Source organism: Acanthaster planci, linkage group LG02, assembly GCF_054643075.1.
Source record: "Acanthaster planci isolate LZ-2023a linkage group LG02, COTS_SCS, whole genome shotgun sequence".
NCBI lineage: Eukaryota > Metazoa > Echinodermata > Asteroidea > Valvatida > Acanthasteridae > Acanthaster > Acanthaster planci.
In genome coordinates this window covers 24,237,101-24,255,298 of record NC_141778.1, presented here as the reverse complement: position 1 = coordinate 24,255,298, position 18,198 = coordinate 24,237,101, and the positions used below count along the sequence as shown (strand labels likewise).

General features: G+C 41.4%; 1 protein-coding gene across 1 annotated transcript; it reads right to left on the bottom strand.

Moving 5' to 3' along the window:
* Positions 1 to 468: 468 nt before the first annotated feature.
* LOC147800049 (sushi repeat-containing protein SRPX-like) lies at positions 469 to 13,319 on the bottom strand. The gene is made up of 5 exons (XM_087148919.1): positions 12,912 to 13,319; positions 9,512 to 9,650; positions 1,863 to 2,002; positions 1,396 to 1,572; positions 469 to 647 (listed from the first exon to the last, which is right to left on the bottom strand). Exons 1-5 carry the CDS (start codon positions 12,988 to 12,990, stop codon positions 469 to 471), a joined length of 714 nt encoding a protein of 237 aa, XP_087005045.1. The 5' UTR covers positions 12,991 to 13,319.
* Between the last annotated feature and the right edge of the window lie 4,879 nt (positions 13,320 to 18,198).

Genomic DNA, 18,198 nt, shown 5'->3' with positions numbered 1-18,198 from the left:
CTTCACATAGCATACATAACCGAAATCAACTCGCTCCACATTGGAAAATTTTTGTAGTTATTTTCCTTCTCTTTGTAAATTCTAATTTTTGTTTTAATTTTGAATTTTTGTTCACGAATTATCTTTTTTGTAAAATTTCACGTTATTATTCACCCAAGTTTCTTTTCTATTGATAACAGCAATAAACCAGTTAAGCGTTGTACCTTGGGGGGGGCTTTATGTTGATTAAACTGCGATCTTAATTGACATTAAATTGACTCCAAAGATATATTTACCCAGAGTTTTTCCCAACAATTAACCTGCAAGTAAGCATATATGAAATGTTTTGTTGACATTTACAGGGGCAATTTCAGGTAACAAAATTGACAAAATGGAACCAAGTACCTGTAATCAGCTATCAAGTGACAGGTACATGTAAAGGGTACTCGGCACAGACCAAGCAAAAAGTGGTTTGAGACTGGTTGTACATTACTCACCGACACAGGTTGCAGCAATCCCAGTCCAGGTCCCGTCAGCTCTACAGGCCCTGGTCGCACTCTGACCTGGGGCAGGGCCGTAGCCTGCTCGGCTGCATGAGTGAGTACAGACACTGCGATAGTAGTTGGAATCAGTGCAGGATGCACCGGGTAAGGTTGGACACTGAATGGCTAGAATGTGTGAAGACAGTATGTTGGTGACTTTTTGGGGCCATATTGTAAAGTGCACAATGTATAAAACCCATGTAGCTATTTTGCTTGTTCCAGCTGTACAAACAAATGAAGGTATGCCGAGTATAATCTGGTTACTAACCCCTGCATTAGAAAGAGCAGAGATACAGGTAACCCATAACCATCCTCAGCACTCCAAAAGCCTTCACAGATGATCTGTACATGTATGCATTGATTGGCCATTTGGCTCCAAGGACGGTGGCTTCACTTCTAAATGTAGCCTGTCCAGAGTTGTTCGCATGGATTGTTCTGCTGATTCTGTGTATTGTTCATGGCCACAGATATTTTCAGTTACCTGATTGATCTATCAGTGTCAATTATTTAGTTACATTTTATTTTATTTTATTATCAAAAAACTGCTTTGAAAAATCAAGGGTTTACTTTCAGCAGACACAATGGAACAACCGAAAAAACTTTAAACCAAATATCCCCTACATTCTATGCATGATGTTTTCAGAATAGTACAAGTAAAATGGCAAGCTCTGTGAAGACAACTACTTCTCTTTGAAGATCTCATGATGGACAACTTGCTCATTCGCTATGATTTAAATGTTTGCAAAACAGAGAAAATCAGCCACTCAATTAAGTGAAACGGTTATCAAGAATGGAATGGCTAATTATAGAAAAACCCGTGCTCAAACAGGTCTATCTGTTCAACCACAAACCATTTTGCTTTATCATCTCTTACGTGCACATCTTGGAGGAGGGCCAGACCACATTTCATTCGCTTGGCAGGTTCGCTTGTGCGACCCGCGAATGGAGTATCCACTTGAACAGGTGACGGTACATTCTGAGCCATACAAGTACTGATGAGTACAAGTATACGAGCCCCAGGAGACTTGAGGGTAGGGCTTACATTTCTTTACTGCAGTGGAGAAGAAACGAGTACAAAGATGACATCTGACTGGGTTTGATAATACAAGCAAATCAATTATAAATGAAGAGACCAATTCAAACTTACATAAACTTGGAACTTAGATACAGTTGACAAGTTGACAACTTTGAGACAGTTGACTCGGGGAAGTTTTTAGCCCTCATTTCCCCGAGAACGTTTTGGCCCTGCAACTGCAAGTGGACTGTGCAAGGCTGTCATGGATATTACTTCAGGGTAATTCGGTGAAAATAAAAAAGACAGCAAGCACTTTCAGTACTTACTCCTCACATTGACAGTGAATGAACACAAGTTGGTTTGCTTGTTATTTTTGGCATCTGTTGCTGAGTATCTGATGTAGTAAGGTGAACCACTGGCATTGAAAGAGCCGCCATTAGTTGGGCCACCATCCTCTCTCCGCACTCTGCAAATGAAAAACCAGATGTTTAGATTTTACAAGAACCTGTGTGGGCGGGAAAAAGAACAGCTGGCAAAAACTCCATTTTTTTACAATGAAACACTAGAATTCCATGGTTACATGGCGTAGGCCTAGAGAGATCCTCCCTAATAATGGGAAACTGGTTTGATTGAGAAGGACGGAGGGAAAGAAGGAAAGAGTTCCATACAGATGGTGCTTGACACCCTGTACACAAACCTTATGAGACTGGTCTGAAAAATTGAAAGTGTATTCTAAGTAAACAACTTGGTTTTTCTCTCCTAAATTGAACTTTTCTGGACATGCTTTTGCCTTCTGACCACTTATAGGCCACTGTAGCCAAGGAATAATTACTGACGTTGGTATATGGAACTCTTTTTGTGAAGGAGTACACTTGTACATCAGGCCCTGTTTACGGGTCTACTTCTCAAGTGGAGTTTACTCATTGAATAATCATTCTCAATGAAGTTATTCATTTAGGATGAGTTATTTCATTATCAGGGATTGCAAATTAGGGGACCCTGTTCCTATAATAGAAGGGAGAGTTACATTTTAAGTTTTGAATTCACCTAGGGAGATGACGTTGACATCATGCTCAATAACTGTAGGGGTAATGTTGTCAAAAACGGTAGGGTTTGAGGTTTGAGGGAAATTTTGAGGAGAAACTGTGAGCGTTTTAACACGACAGATGGTGGATTCAACTTTGCACGGTTAGTTTATCAGAAAGAAAGTCACATTTTCTCAGATTACAATTTGAAATTTCAAAAAAAATAGAGTCAGCGCAACGAAGACAGTGTTGCTTTGCTTTTATGGGGGGACTTGCCAGTTTCGCTTGATTAAAACGTCAAAAAAATGGGGGGGGTCCCAAGTATACACTCCCTCTAATCTTGTGGAAGTTATCACATTTCCCGATCGAAATACAGACTACTCGCTCACCTTCCTGAATAATCCTATCCTCACTGTTATTTAATTCTTTCTCTTTAACTTGATTCATAAGATTTTGTTTGTGGTTTAATTTATTTTCCTCTACAACACAGCTCCAAAAATCTGTTTACGCACCGTATGCATAGACCAACAGCACACACTGTAGGTCTAATGCCAACAGAGGAGGAGTCGCTATTAATTATCGTGGTAACGAGAAATGGATTCTATGATGGCCTTTAAAGTACTTTGTTTACAAAAAAAATATGGATAAACAGAAAGATTTAGTTTTCAGAGGAAACAAAATAACCTTATTTTGTGGTAAAGTTCCATTTTACTTGTAAATCACTCCATTTTTTTCCAGTCTTCTCCTTAAAGATGCCCTTAACCGAAAGATCGAGATGGGAATAACTGCAGTGCGTCACCTTACACTTATTTCTGGCACGAAATAAGTTCATTTGTTTCACCAGAACTTTTTACCCTGATCTTAATTGCAGCAACAACTTTGACATTCACTTTATTGCTTAAATTGGTGTTTGCCAAAGGAATAAAAAATATTTTGGTATCACAAATTTAATTTTCTTGGTGGACTCATTCTTTTATGGATGTCTGAAACGGAAAGAATAATCGTTAAAAGTGTCTGCTTTCTGAATTCTGATTCCCCGAAAGTTATAACCATATCACTGGACCTGAACTATTTCATTCAAAATTAATGTTAACAATTCTAAACGTCCCCTGAAAAATTCTTCAAGTTGTGTAAGAAGAGCAAAAAAATTGCGACAATAATGCCAAAGTAATTGCCCTGGGCACGGAGGGTAAAAGTATGATTGATACAAGTCTACTGTAATGGAGATTGGGGGCACGCTTTAAGCACTCAAAAGTTTTCAGGGGAGAAGCCCTTATTTTGACTCCAAAAAAATGGGCACTTTTGTAGTTAAAATTTGCCTTTAGACACCTTGCACCATTTTGGAATTGACATGGGAACCCATCAACAGATAGCCACTGGCAGGGTGACATAGATGTAGGCCTAACTGTTATTCGACGGTAGATAATGACAGACACGGTGAAAGAAAATTTACAAATTTCAGAAAATTACATCTTTAGTTTTATTAAAAATTATCAAAACTTACAAAAATATGCAGAATTTTTTACTCTGTTTCAATCAAACTTAGGCTCGGCCATAATTTATTGATTACATGGGCGAATATTGCCGACTGGGATCTCACTGGCATTGTAGCAATGCAAAATTCAAAACCGCGATACAAATTGTCAAGATGAGGGCAAGGCTAGGCCAAACATCAGATTTTGCGTTAGGCCTACAACTTTACAAGGCCAAGGGGTCGCGGTACGGTCACCTCACTCAACTAATTTTAGTTTAAGACCCAAGCAGGCCATCAATCTTGACAATTTGTAAGCCAAAAGAGACTACAAAACGCACCTGACACCTTCATAACTGAAGTGGTACTGTACTAGTTGGCCTAGTATCCAACAAGTAGCGGTATTGATGTCGTCTGCCAATTCTACTGTTAGTGTCGTCTGTCGCGTCCGGTTGTCAATACGAAAGAAGGTTAATCGGCCTTTTCCCCTAAAACTAAAGATGCCGCGTACATGTGATCTGGTTCCCTGACTATAGATTCTTCAAGGTAGCACGACACTGTTACACTAATGGTTGCATTACGCGCCCACTGAAAACAATGTGAATCGCACAGAAACAGCGCCACCTGTTGACTCTCAAGGAGAGGTTAGCCTCCCGCTTCCCCGGCCCCTTGGAAAAAAGATTATGGCCAGAAATTCACTTTTCTCAGTTTTCAGTATTATAGGGGTTAGCTACGCGGATTATTTGTTATTCGTCCTTCGTCGCAAAGCACCCCCGAAATAGGAGTACAACTATGCTCTAGGCTCTCAATGTAGCCGTCCACCTCTATAAATAGGTCCACCTACTGGATTTGTGAGCGAAATACGCCTAGTTGTACGCGCGCCAGAAGTCCCAAATTCGTGATTTATGAAAATATCTCTGTATGATCGCTCTCGACGATGGCATCTCTTATTGTAAATCCCCATGGGATCACAAAATTTTAATGAGCTCGCGCACAGAAATTTACCCTTCTAGTAGAATTAATATCACCCTAAAGGTCACTTTCTCAGACAAATTGGCTCAAAATTCAGAAAATAGTAACAAATACATGTACAGTAACCAATTCCAAAATTTGAATGCGCTTACATTGTTGCTTTTCTTATGAAGGATCATACAGTTTGGTTCATTGCCACTGATTGCGGCTTGTTTTGTGCATAGTGTCTGTGATACAAGGAATCAAACTCCTTCTACAAAACTTCAGGACGCAGTGAATAAGAAGTACAAGAGAGATAACGAAAAGACAGAATTATTATTGATTCAGACTCTCTATTCTCCGTTTCCCTTTCTACGCTACCTCGCGGGTTGGCTTTTTGGAAGAAAAAAATAACTGAATAATCAGGAAATTTCAGACCCTTTTCCCTTATTTAGGACAGAATAGTCAGTATGCCCCGCCAAAGAGGCATAGTGTGCATTTCTCTGATATTTTCCAGTAACCTTTACTGTTTTTGCAATTTCCTAAGGCAGGCAGGCTCATATTCTCCGTTGGTACATAAAAAAAAGAACGAAAAATGGACAGGGTGCCCCCTTTTGGTTTGTACATGGGGGACGCCATCTTGCCTTTACAGATTTCACGACACTGAATACGCGCCCTTTGAAAACAGTGCAAAATCGGACAGACACAGCGCCGCCTGGTGACTGTATTAAGGAGTGGTGGGCCTCCGGTACCGCTTCCCTTTGGAAATTCAAGATTACGGCCAGAAGTTTCCTTTTTTCCATTTTACTGGGGTTAGCCAGGCTAATTTTTTTATTCATACTTCGACGAAAACACCCCCAAAAGAGGAGTAAACCTATGCGCTCAGCTCTCAATGTAGCCGCCCGCCTCTTTACAAACAAATGGGCCTCATGGGTTGGAGGTTTTTGTGAACGAAATACGCCGAGTTGGACGCCAGAAGTTCCACATTCGAGATTTTTGAAAATATCTCTGTGATCACTCCCGATGAAGGCATCTTTTATTGTAAAAACCCCGCGGGATCAAGAAAAATTAATGAGCTCGCGCGTTGAAATCTACCCATTTAGTGGAAGGCGCCATAGACAATTTTTCTGTACATGTCTTTGGAAGACAACCTATGTATCTAAGGTCACATACACTGATCTTCATTTTAAGACAATGGAGATCAATGGTCAGGTATCATCAACAACGTAACTAGACCCTTCCACTAACAAATTTTAATTTATGTGCACATGCGCATAAATAGCCTTTTCGCGGCAAAAGGCTTAAGCGACCCATGATGCACAGGGGCACAAACTTCAGTGTCGTTTCCTCTCAGTTTCTGCACCTTTGTGTCCTTTCGTCTTCAGAAAACCCTCTATATTAAAGCTTTTACTTTCTGGTCTGAACTGATTTTTTTTAACTTCTCAAAATAATAGAAACAGTCTATGCTTTTCCCCCGAGCGCGCAAAGTCAAAAGAAATTAACAAGGCTCCTTTTCGATCTTGTCCAATTCAGTAGGTATGTAGTACTTCAGAATACTATGCACCAATCGCACTACGCTGACTCGCGGGCTGAATGCAGGGGGCCAGCTTCAGACTTGGTTAGGTTTGTTTCGCCCCGAACGTTTTCGACCGAGAATAGAGGATCGTACCCTAAAGTATCGTACAATATGTTTTACTGCTCACGCAGAACGGAACTCGACTGATTTCTTTTGCCCGCGTGCACTTCAAACGAACGAAATTTCTCATTTTTTTTTATTTTGCTCTCCAAAAATTCCTATCACACCAGAAATTAACAGCTATGATAATTTCAGACGGTTTCCTGAAGAAGAAGTTGAAAAAAATGCAGAGGCTGAGGGAAAATGACGTCGACATTTGCGTCCCTGTACCTGGGCCGCTCAAGCTTTACCGCGAAAGGTCATTTATGCGCATGCGCACATAAATTATAATTATTGATTATTATTTTTTTGTGATGACACCAAGGACTCTTCATAAGCGCCCTAGGCATCGTAGCTTGCAAGCCTGAAGAAACCTGTAGAGAGGAGACAATGAGAAGCAGTAACAATTTTAGAGGTGGGAAGAAAATCCCGGAGAAATATTCTGGGTAAAACCAACGGAATCAGGTAGGGACTGAAAACCCTATCCACATGTGGACCGGGCCGGTATTCGATCCCAGACCGCAGAGGTGGAAGGCGAGGAAAGACCCGCTACGCCAACCTGCTCCCCAAATCAAATTAGAATGCAATAGTGGACGGGTCCATTAATTAGGGTTAAATAACTTTCATGACGCATACCTTTCATGATTTGAAGGGTCACCAATTGAGCCCTGTTTGGATCACAGACACGTCCTGTCCGTCTGGAATCCATTATTTTGTTCTCATTTGCTGGGATATACGGTGGCGGTTATTCTTAACAAGGCAGTCTAGGTTGTACCACTTTAAGAAAACTTCCTCAGAGTCCAGTCTGTGGAGAAGATCACCTGACCTAAACTTAAATTTGGCATTTTGAATTTAGTTTGACGAGCAATCCAAGGCACAGTAGTACGGGGTCATTTAAGTGCAAATTTACCACCGATTGATAATTACATGTTACAGGCACCCACGTTATAGGTAACTGATGAATGACACAACAAGAAACACTGATGTACAGGATTGGCAACATCAAAGGGGTGGCTTAATACTCTTGACACAAAAAGGTTTAAATTATTAGGTATCATCATAATCATTATGATCATCATGCATGGAAGCCCATCGAATCGATGAGGACGTCGGTGTGAAAGAGCAATAGCTCGAAGTTGGTTACACAGGCTAGGTGCTCTTGCACTGCATACGGTGACCTCTAGACTCGAGTCAGGTCCTCTCTTTATGGGCCTGCCTTTTATGGTCGAGATCTTGCAGGCGCCGCTCCTCAAACATGAGTACCCTTGTGAACAGTAAATCTCCAGCAGTCGTGCGTCGTGTCCCGTATAGCCGGCTTTCCGTATGTACGTTTTTTTTGGGGGGGCGATGCGTATACGATGCGCTCGTGCGTTTCACTTTCACGGGCACAAAAGTCGACTCCATTAATATAACACGCGTGTGTGTTGCGTTCGGTCGTCAAAAATCGCTCCTTGACTGATACGCAACGCTTGGCGCAAGACTTGACGCGCATGTAGAAAGGCGCCTTGTTACTTGGCCTGAAGTGCGACGCGATGCACCTCTGCTGGATCCGGAGTTTGCATCCTCTCCACACCTCACTTTCCCCTACACATCACTGGACCCTCTGCAGTCTCCTGAAGACCGACAGAGCATACTGTCTGAAACGTTGAGTACCACCGGTTCTTTAATTTTCAGAACCCCAAATATTAAAAACGAGAGAGATATCCATGGTGGTACCACAAATCTAGTTTACTTGCTACCTCCACTATGAAAAGTTTCAAATCTCAAGAGGGGCATCGTTGCACTCCAGTCATGCCAGCATGCGTATTTGTATGGGGAGGATGCCACGGCTGCTCGACACAGACAGTCTTTCGCTCGCTGGTTTGCGTTTGTCTGCGCTGTTGGCGACACCTCCGTTTGCAATAATTTCGGTGTTGCTGTTTGTGTCTTAACTTCGTTGCTCTCTGTGTCTCGTACGTCGATATGGAAACCAGGCTTACCGTCTCATTATTCGATTTGTTTGCGCTTGTTTTAATCATGGTTAACACGGCACGAGGATTCAAACCCATTGATCGATGCATGAAGGAATTTTAGGTTCGGACGGCTTGTTCTCCTATGTTCACTAACAGTAATGTTGTTCGTGCCACGGGTCGGCGCTTGAGCGCAGGGAAAGTACAACTGGTTATCGCTGAGGCAAGCAATATGACACATGGCGCCGCCCACCTACGTTCAAGGTTAAAGTTCATAAATGGGCTGAATTCTTTCGATTTAAAAAGGAACATTCGTTCCGTGTTATGGAAAATTATTCATAGTAATTTTGCAAACTTTCCGTGTCTGCGGTAAGCCATCTCGCTATTTCTGCGATTTCCTCCTTAAAAACAAACAAACAAACAAACAAACAAACAAACAAACACCCCAACAATCCAAACAAACAAACAAACAAACACCCCAACAATCCAAACAAACAAACAAACAAACAAACAAACAACTTAACAACCCAGCACACCAACAAACAAAGAAAACAAATGAAGTGATGGAAATAAATTAATAATTACTGCCGTTTCAATTGTATTCAACGTGCGTTTTAGCCTCCTGAAAAATGTACGCACAGTACGGCAGGGGTAGTCTACTTGTGTATTGACTGTATGCATGGTAAAAGAAACAAACGAACAATTATATAAAAAATCGGCGATTCGTTTTCCTTTTGCTGTCAGGCCTTTGATAACATCGGTATCGTAAGGATATCTCCTATAGCCTATCTGCAACTTAGCCAATGCCATTGTGTCAAGAAAGCTCTGTAACGTAAAGGTGAATGTGAATTCTTCACTTTTTCTTATCTTCACATCAAAGGTAGGAAAAGTAATTAGCCCTTACTTGACGGGTTTACTTTTATCATCGTCTGCTTTTGGCGTAGACCATTTAACAACTACACTCGATGACCCAGGGCCTGGATACCGTGTCATATCCTTGGGGCAAGTGCCAGTTTTTAAGTACGGTGGTTGCCTGTCTGGATCTATGCAAATGGGTAAAGGATAAACAAAAGAGGATTGTTCATTATAACGGCTAAAACAGACCTAAATCTCTGAAAAACATATCAGTTACATTTACTCTGTTTGGCATGAAGATAGCGCTCGCGATGTTAGGGATGTGCGCGCACGAAATACGCATGAAAAAAAATTAGTTCATTCACAGAGAGTTTCAGCGCTTCCAATGCCTACGTGTGTGAGTGGACTTGGTTTAAGTCACAACAGCGTCACACGTACGGACAAGATACGATAATTTGACTACTTCTGTCTGGTTTATCGGTCCTTACTGCTCTAAAGTGCCATTAGACTGAACTCAAGCCGGGATCTTTCGTGACCTTGTCTGCGTTTATGCATTGGATATGAAGGCCGCGCGTCGTTACTTGTGTCCAACTATTACAGTGAGTTCAGAAATCTCGACTTCCCGAAATCCCGACGAATCTGCAAGCTGTCTGTACACCGCGAATCAGCTCATCTACCAAAACGGGTAGTAGCCAATCAAATTGCTGGACTTGTTTGATTGGTGGAAACTCTGTATACGTTATGCAAGATCATGTCGTTCATATGCAATTATGAATAACTACATATCACCGACGGGGGGAGTCTGGCTGTCCAAGTAGGACTTACTGATCGGTGACAGACGTTATACAATCTTTGGCCGAGTTCGGGCGGCTTGTTCCCGTATGTTCACGAACAGCTCGATTTGTTATTCGTGGGTCGGCCGCTCGAACGCCGGGAACGTAAAACCAGTTGTCGCTGGTAGTTAGTGACAAGAACATGCAAAATGGCGGCATCTATACAGGCTACGTTATTCGAGAGTTAATGTTTGGATGGGCTGAATTCTTTTCTATATAAACAGGAGCATTCATTTCTGTGTTACGGAAAATAATTAATGTTAATTTTGCAAAACTTCCCATTGTCGATGGTTTTGGAAGCCATCTCTCTACTTTTTGCAGCTGTTCAAAAATCAAAATCTCACGAGTTTTCCCGTGTGTTCCTGTAAAACCCTGACGCAGAGGTGGTGTGTGATCCTGTTCCAAGAACAGTGTTCTTGAGTCGTGTTCCCGCCGTTCGAGCGCGAGAACAAGAAACCCGTGTCAGGAACAGGCCGCCCGAACTCGACCTTTGACGTTGACGCCGGATATCGCGGAAAAGCTAGCAAATGAAGGCGCCTTAATGACAAGAGACCAAGCATAGACCCTTTTTTTATTATTATTATTATTTTTAAAAACAGCAGTACATCCATGGCGACAATAACTGCATATGTTTTAAACGTGTTTTACTTCTAGGCCCTATTCTTAAGTTCAGCCGATCACTACATAAACACAATGTTCAAGTCTGCCAAATGATATTGGGTGATACCGGACTCTTGAATCGCAAGCGAGAACGAGTAAATATAGTCGAGTTTATTGGGTCTGGGAACCAGGATATACGTTCGTCGAAGTGCTCAAGCTGCAGGCAAGTAAATCGGTCCAAAATTGCTCGCACGGCCAAATCACGATTTGTAGGCTGTAAAATTCTCTGCTATTAAAAAGCCTTTCGTGCACGTGAACTGGGTGGTTTGTTTAAAAGGTAGATAAAATGCAGGCGCAGGACTGTCAGCTTGTATTTCTGATAATATCGGCCAAACGGGGCCCTCCTAATTGCTATATTTTGCCATGGAGTGTAGGCATCACTTTCCAAAATGGCGATGGGCCTCCTGACTGTTTTGAGGGGTGATTTTCTCCGGAGAGAAATATCTTCCAAAGTCATTGGTTAAGCCACTGAAAATTGAAAGGAACATGAAAGATGAGGAAGTGAGCTTTAATTTGTTATGTGTCTTTAACACCTGTGAAACTTGTAAGTATTTTTCCTGAATTTTGAAGTGGGGTATTTATCATTGTTGTCTACGGCAATTTATTTACTAGTCTCGACCCCTCAACTTCGTCACAAAAGCGCTCACGGGCGTAGACTGGTTCCCGTCCCGTACGTAGTCTCCAGACGTCTCACAGACGTCCTCCGAACATAGGGGACCGGTATCGGGTAATGAATCCGGCAGAATCCTTCCAAGTGTATGTAAATGAGGAAACGATGCCCGCTCGATGCACAAATCCAGCAGGAGCTGATAGGCCTAGTATATTCTGCCTTTTCTTCTTCACTTCCGAAAAAAATTCAGCATAAATTGTTTATTTATCTAAAATCTACCACAATAACCACTGATTTGAAATAAATGCGCGTTTGGAAAGGGTGGACAGATTTCGCGCCTTGTGATTGGTCAACGCAATGCAAACTCTTGGATGCGCGCTATTGTGAATCGCCCGTTTTGTCTGACAAAAATTTAAATATTCAAGCAGAAGTTTCTTCGTTACTGAAAACAACTTCACCATAAATTAATCATTTCTGTAAACTCTAACACAATAACCACTGATTAGAAATAAATTGGCGTAAAATAATTTATTGATGATAATCATTGAAAATCAAATTACCACAATGTGATCAACAGAGGTTTAGCAAAGATAGGTACTTATGTTTTATTTGCCTCCGTGCTGAAATGAAGTACATGTAAAAGCATTGCTACTGGCCTGACATGTCAAAAACTGAAATATTCAGCATCCAAATTGACGGGACTAATTGCACGCGTTAAACCGCAGCTAGCTACCAGTCTCTATATAATGGACGGGGACCAGTCCATCACGAGCGCAAACTTGACGTCTGGGAACGTGCGGGACGAATCTTCCCCAAGGGCAGATCCTGGGGCCTTTGTTTTTAATCCGACTGAAGATATAAATTGTCTTTAAATGGAGCTTGATTTTTATGATTTGTATGGACAGAGCAGTTTTGTTCTGGAAATTGTTTCTGAGCAGTGACTAGTGCGATCAGTTAATGCTGGATTCGCCTTTCATCTCCCCGACATCTCGTATAGAGGCTTTGAAGGGATATCCTCATTTTTTAAACTTCTGCGATGTCCCCTTAAAGCCAGTCTATAATATTTTGTCAGGTGCATAGGAAGCAAACAATACAAAAACAAAACGATTGACACTGGCGTGTCCTCCGTTTCATCAGTACAGATTCAACTTAGATTTTCTCTCCCGTCTGACACGATTCCATTTCGTGACAAAAAGGAAGAGAACAAAGGGGTCAAGATGCTTGACGTGATGAAATAGTAACCGAGTTTTCTTTTCCCAGAGACCACTTCATAAATTCCCTGTGCTGTCATTACATTCCCGCTAAACATAAAAAGCGTCAAACAACTTAAAGTGTTTAGTACTCACTCTGGGAAGACTGGCCGCCAAAGAGACTACCTAACAAAACTCCACCAAGGGCAGCAGCAATGATCGGAAATAGCGCCATTGCTCGGGGTTCAAACCAACATACTAACTAATCCTTAACCTTATCGTCCAGTATCCTCGCACCCTCGTGGGAACGTTGTTGACGTCTAACTATACGCTCACTTCCAACAGCCAGAGATCCTAGACAAGCTGCTGCTACTTGTTTGCTTGTAAGCCACAAGTATGCGGACAATGGCTTCGTTGGGTCGACGAAGATAAAAATTTGCCCGACAAGACTCTTTATACCTCTACTGGAGTCTGTTTTTTCACGATGAGACTGCTGTGTCGTTGATCGAGAGTGACCGTGTGTCTCGTCTATCTAGTTTTTGACCTGTGGCGCAGTTACAACTTTAGTCATACACAATGTACAAGTGCATAATTGCAAGCTTGGCGTATTAGCCAATGGGCGCTCTTAATCAGTGCGCATGTATGTACCATGACGTTGGTTAACTGTAGAAAGGTGCCACTCGCTGATTTCCATTTTTAAATGGAGACAAATGGTTTCATTATGCGCTCACAGAAAACAGCACAAAATAGGGCAGAAACAGCGCTTCCTGGTGACACTCAGCAGCAAAATAGCGTTACGTAGGTCCCCTGTAGAACTTTAAGATTCCAGTAGGCTGCCGCGCTTCGCAGTACCCGCTAGGTGGGTGGATTTGTGAATTTGAAAGGTAGCACACACCGTTTACACTTCCTTTTGGGTGTTATTATTTTATTTTGTTTTTATTTATAGAATTGATAGATTGTTATTTACTTTGTGTATTATTACATTGCCTTAATTCATTTTTTGTTTAGTTGACTGCTCTGAGAAAAACAAAGAAAAAACCTGCTCATAGGTTGTCACTCAACACACGGCTTGTGCTGTTTGTCTTGCAAAAAATAATAAAAAATATAAAAAAGCATTGACCAAGTAAATGGCCCTGATTGACTTCCTTGATAATGCACAAACGAGGTCGAATTTAATGTATATTGTGCATAACGACCCTGCCAAATGATCATGGACTATTAAATTCAAATTTAAATATTAGTATGGAAGTGCAATTTCAGTATTTCCCAGCTTTTTGTACATGGAGGAGGGCTAGACAAAAGCCTCCTAGCCCCCCAGGCCTCCGGCAGAGCCGCCTCTGAGCGTGTTGCATGCCATTATGCAGGATAACACATTTCTGTCACATTCACTTCACTCAAAAACCACTCACACCCAGTCAGGTGACAAGGTACCGTAAACGCTTTATAATCAACGGATGTGTTATGAAGTCTTGCATTTTGTGCAAATGAGTTGTGACGAATCACTAAGTTTTGTAACTCGAGTTGAGTCATGGTAGCATAGTGACTCGGGTCGAGTCGAGTCATTGAGTAAAATGTCCAGTCAAGTCTATTTGAGTTACAACTATTTGAACACAATAGGATAAATGGGGTACTACACTGTGGTTACACCTGCATCCTAATCTTGATGATATTTAATCAAACATGAACATTATCCGCCTTGAGCAGAAGCCCTCATCGGTTGAAAAGAGCCATGCTGGTGTAGGCGTTCAATTGGCAACACCTGCGTTTCACAATCATTAGCGCATCAAGGGAGCCTCCGTTACTAGGACAATAAACGCTCTCTCTTGGTCCAACTCAGGGTCCATAAACCTGTGTTTAGTGACTGTTGCCTTGGAGTGTCTTCCTCCCATTGTAGATATAATGGCTTGGGTACCCAGCAGACAAAAAGAAATCGAGACATTTCCTTTGAAAAATCCCCTGTTTTGAATCCAGACCCCAAACCTGGATATGACTCTGCATGTCGTGAGTAAAAGTAATTAGTGCAAAACATAGGTTTGACTCTTGTACTTTTACAGGAAGCTTGTGTAACCTATCATCTAGGTCGACAATTTCACCACAGCAGAAATTTATCAGACTGAAACATGGACGTGCCTCAATGCGAACACAGCTCGTCCGAACACTGCGGTTTCCTGTTTTGCAACAAACTGACATTTTCTTTACAAAGTCTATCAGGAGACCGCAGTGACATGATGTGGTGACGGGCTGGTCAACATAGACCCTGAAAAAGCCAGATTAGACTTGCAAATACAAAATTACGGTGACAATACAACACCAACTGTGAACACAGATGATAAAAGCCCGGCTGCATTAAAAAAAATTCCCAAATTGACCGCTATTATCTGATTACCGCAAATTTTTGTGACAGACATCATTTTGCCACGGATGAACAGAAATCCCGGCTGTATGCACCTAATGGTTGCGTCCAAGTCTTGTACTTTTACTAAGGGTCTAGATCATCTTAAAAAACTTCAGAAATTTAACTTCATGAAATCGCTTGGAGGGTCTATCTAAACATGCAGCAGGTAGCTAAAGGGGCTTTTGGGGTTAATTTTCTAGATCAATAGCTTCCTGTCTTGCCTTAAAGTACTTCAGGTAAGATGATGTCTTAATATCTGTTGGTATGGGAGGTTCCATTCTGGTATAGTATATATGGATAGAGCGAGAATTTGTTACAGTTCTCGATGAATACCATTCTTTTCAAATTATTTGGGTGATTGTTTATGGTTCGCCTGTTGTGTCCTGTTTCTTCTTTAGTGACCTTAATATGGTCAATATTTGATGAGGCGAGGTGAAGTAGCTCCTTGAAGGTGATGGTTAGTCGTGTTTGCATGCCTCGGACATCAAGTCTTTCCCACTTAACGAAGAAGCAATAAGTAGCACTGGATTCACGTCTAAACCCATTTTTGACAAATCGTGGTGCTCTGTGTTAGACTTTCTCAACCATTTCTGTTAGTGACTGCGTGTGGGTCCCATGTACTGTTACAATGATCTAATTTGGGTTGGACTAGTGTTTTGGAAAAGAGCACATGGGCAATGAAAAGAGCAAAATAAATGGAGCAATGAAAAGAGCGAACGAACAACGAAAAGAGCGAAAATGAACATTAAAAGCAAATGGATAGCGAAAACGAGCAAAAGAAAAATGAAAGAGCGAATCACGAGCAGTGAAATACATGTCGTATTCAAGTCTATTATATATTGAACGATTTCATTTGTTTCTTGTCATTTAAAGATCATCCTTCCAAGGGTAAACATGAAAGTTATTTCTGCAGTAAAACCCCATGCTTTGGACGGAAGTCTAATCCAGAGAGGCACATGGAAAACCTCCACGCTGAATAGGAATCAGGCACAAGTGAAGTTGACGATGATTTGGAATCTGCTCAGGAGGTAGAATATGACCAAACTTCGTTTGAAGATAGTTAAGAATTGGAAGACAACGTCACCTACCAATTTTGGCTGGCTGAAGCCAGAGAAACAAATAGGGAGATGAGGGATGGAAAATAGGACAAGTACGTCAAAGAGGACATGATTAAAGATCAAGCCAGGCAAAAGGCAAACAGGAAGACCCTCTGGGTAGACAAGCAAGACTTTTTCGACAACTATAAGGCGTTTTCTGCCAGTTACCTACATTTTAAGGACAAACTCACCGAGACATTGTGGACGATCCCCAAGAAAAACTTGACAAAGGCAAAGAAGTCAACAAAGCCTTGAGTAGGGTTACGCCTAAACATTGTATTGAATTTGACGGACTGTTCCAGCTAACTGACGAAGAGGAAAATGACTAAAATATAGTAATAATTAGAGACAAATTGTTTCCAAAAATAAATGCGTACATGTAGTTCCTCTGATATAAATTATGATAAACCTCTGGTAATTACTCTTGCAGTAAATGTAAAAATCATCATGATACTTGTAAAAACCAATTATGAAAAAAGAGAAATTAAAAAAAGTTACATGAAGGGTACATTTACCTCTTTGTCGTGTGTTAAAAATCCGAACTGAAGTCATGCAGCCCACGAGAATTCATAATTTCTATATGCTGACAAATGACTACCAACTCTATATTTACTCCAAAATAAGGACCAACGGTAACACTTCGCTCGGTTTGAATTTGCAAAACCGTATACATGTATAGGGTAAGGACGTAAAACGTCAGTTCAGAGGACTAAGAAATCCAGTCAGAGCCAAGCCTTTTTCCTGTAACGATCACATTATGATATGTATGATTACGTTGATGCGAGTGCGCGCTCACACTTCACTTTAACTTTTCAGGCACGGTCAGGGTTTCAAGTTTATTGCTCTTTAAACACTTTTAAACATAACGATTCCCTGGGCTATGAAACCCACCTAACTTTGGGTGAAAATTATAGTTTCCATGATCTACATACTTAGCAAAACTGTGACGTCAAATCAAAACATTGGAGGAAACAGACACGACTTTACATCTCCCTTTTGGGCTAGGAGCATATTTATGGCATTTTTTTTTTCTCGACTGATCTTGATGACATTTTAGTAGTTGCGGGAAGTCCAAAAAAAGTTCGCAATCCGCTTTATTGTTTTGCTCACCACAAAAAGTGTGTAAGTGTGGGTGTATAAGTGAGTTTGTTTCTGCATTCAATTGGGGACCCTGAACAATAGAGGACAATAAGGTCCCCGATTGACAGAGGGTCCCCGATTGACAACTGTGTACAAAACATATGGGTGGTCTTCTGAAAAAGTTAAAGTACAAACAAAAGAGGAACAATAGGGGGTCCCCAGTTGCAGGCAAATACACACTTGGGTGTGTGTGTGTGTGGGGGTGATTTAGCAGCCAATCTACCCACCTAAAAATGGGGGGGGGCCCACCCCACCCTGGGATGTACACCCGTTCGTGGAACCGAAGATCTAATGTGCCACAACATGTGATATTGCTCAGTCGGTAAAATTGTTCAAAAGAGTTAACCCACTTTCGAAATTCATACACTACCCACTAGTATCACTTATACAGAGCACTGGTTCTATGTAGAAATTGCACGTTTAATTCAGAACGATATAGCATTATTTCAGTTTTCAAATTAATAATAAGAAAAGCGGCGTCTAAAACTGACACTGCTTGAGAAAATGTCCCATTGGTTGGTTGTTGCTATGTTAAAGGAAAATGTTCGTGAAATATGGCAACCTTGTAAGCCGCCGTCAGGACTCAGACTTGGCGAGAGCCCCAAAATCTGTAAGGTCTTTCCTCAAATTGCGTGGGCAGAAAAAAAAATGTTATGCCAACATCACACGAGACTGCTACAAAGCTGCACATCCTCTTCCTCGTCCGTATGTAAAGTGTTTAACCATCGCGCCAAAAAGGATATTGGCAGGAAGTGGACAGACAGACAAATTCAAATTGACCATTTTTGTATAATCTTCATATACTTGCCTT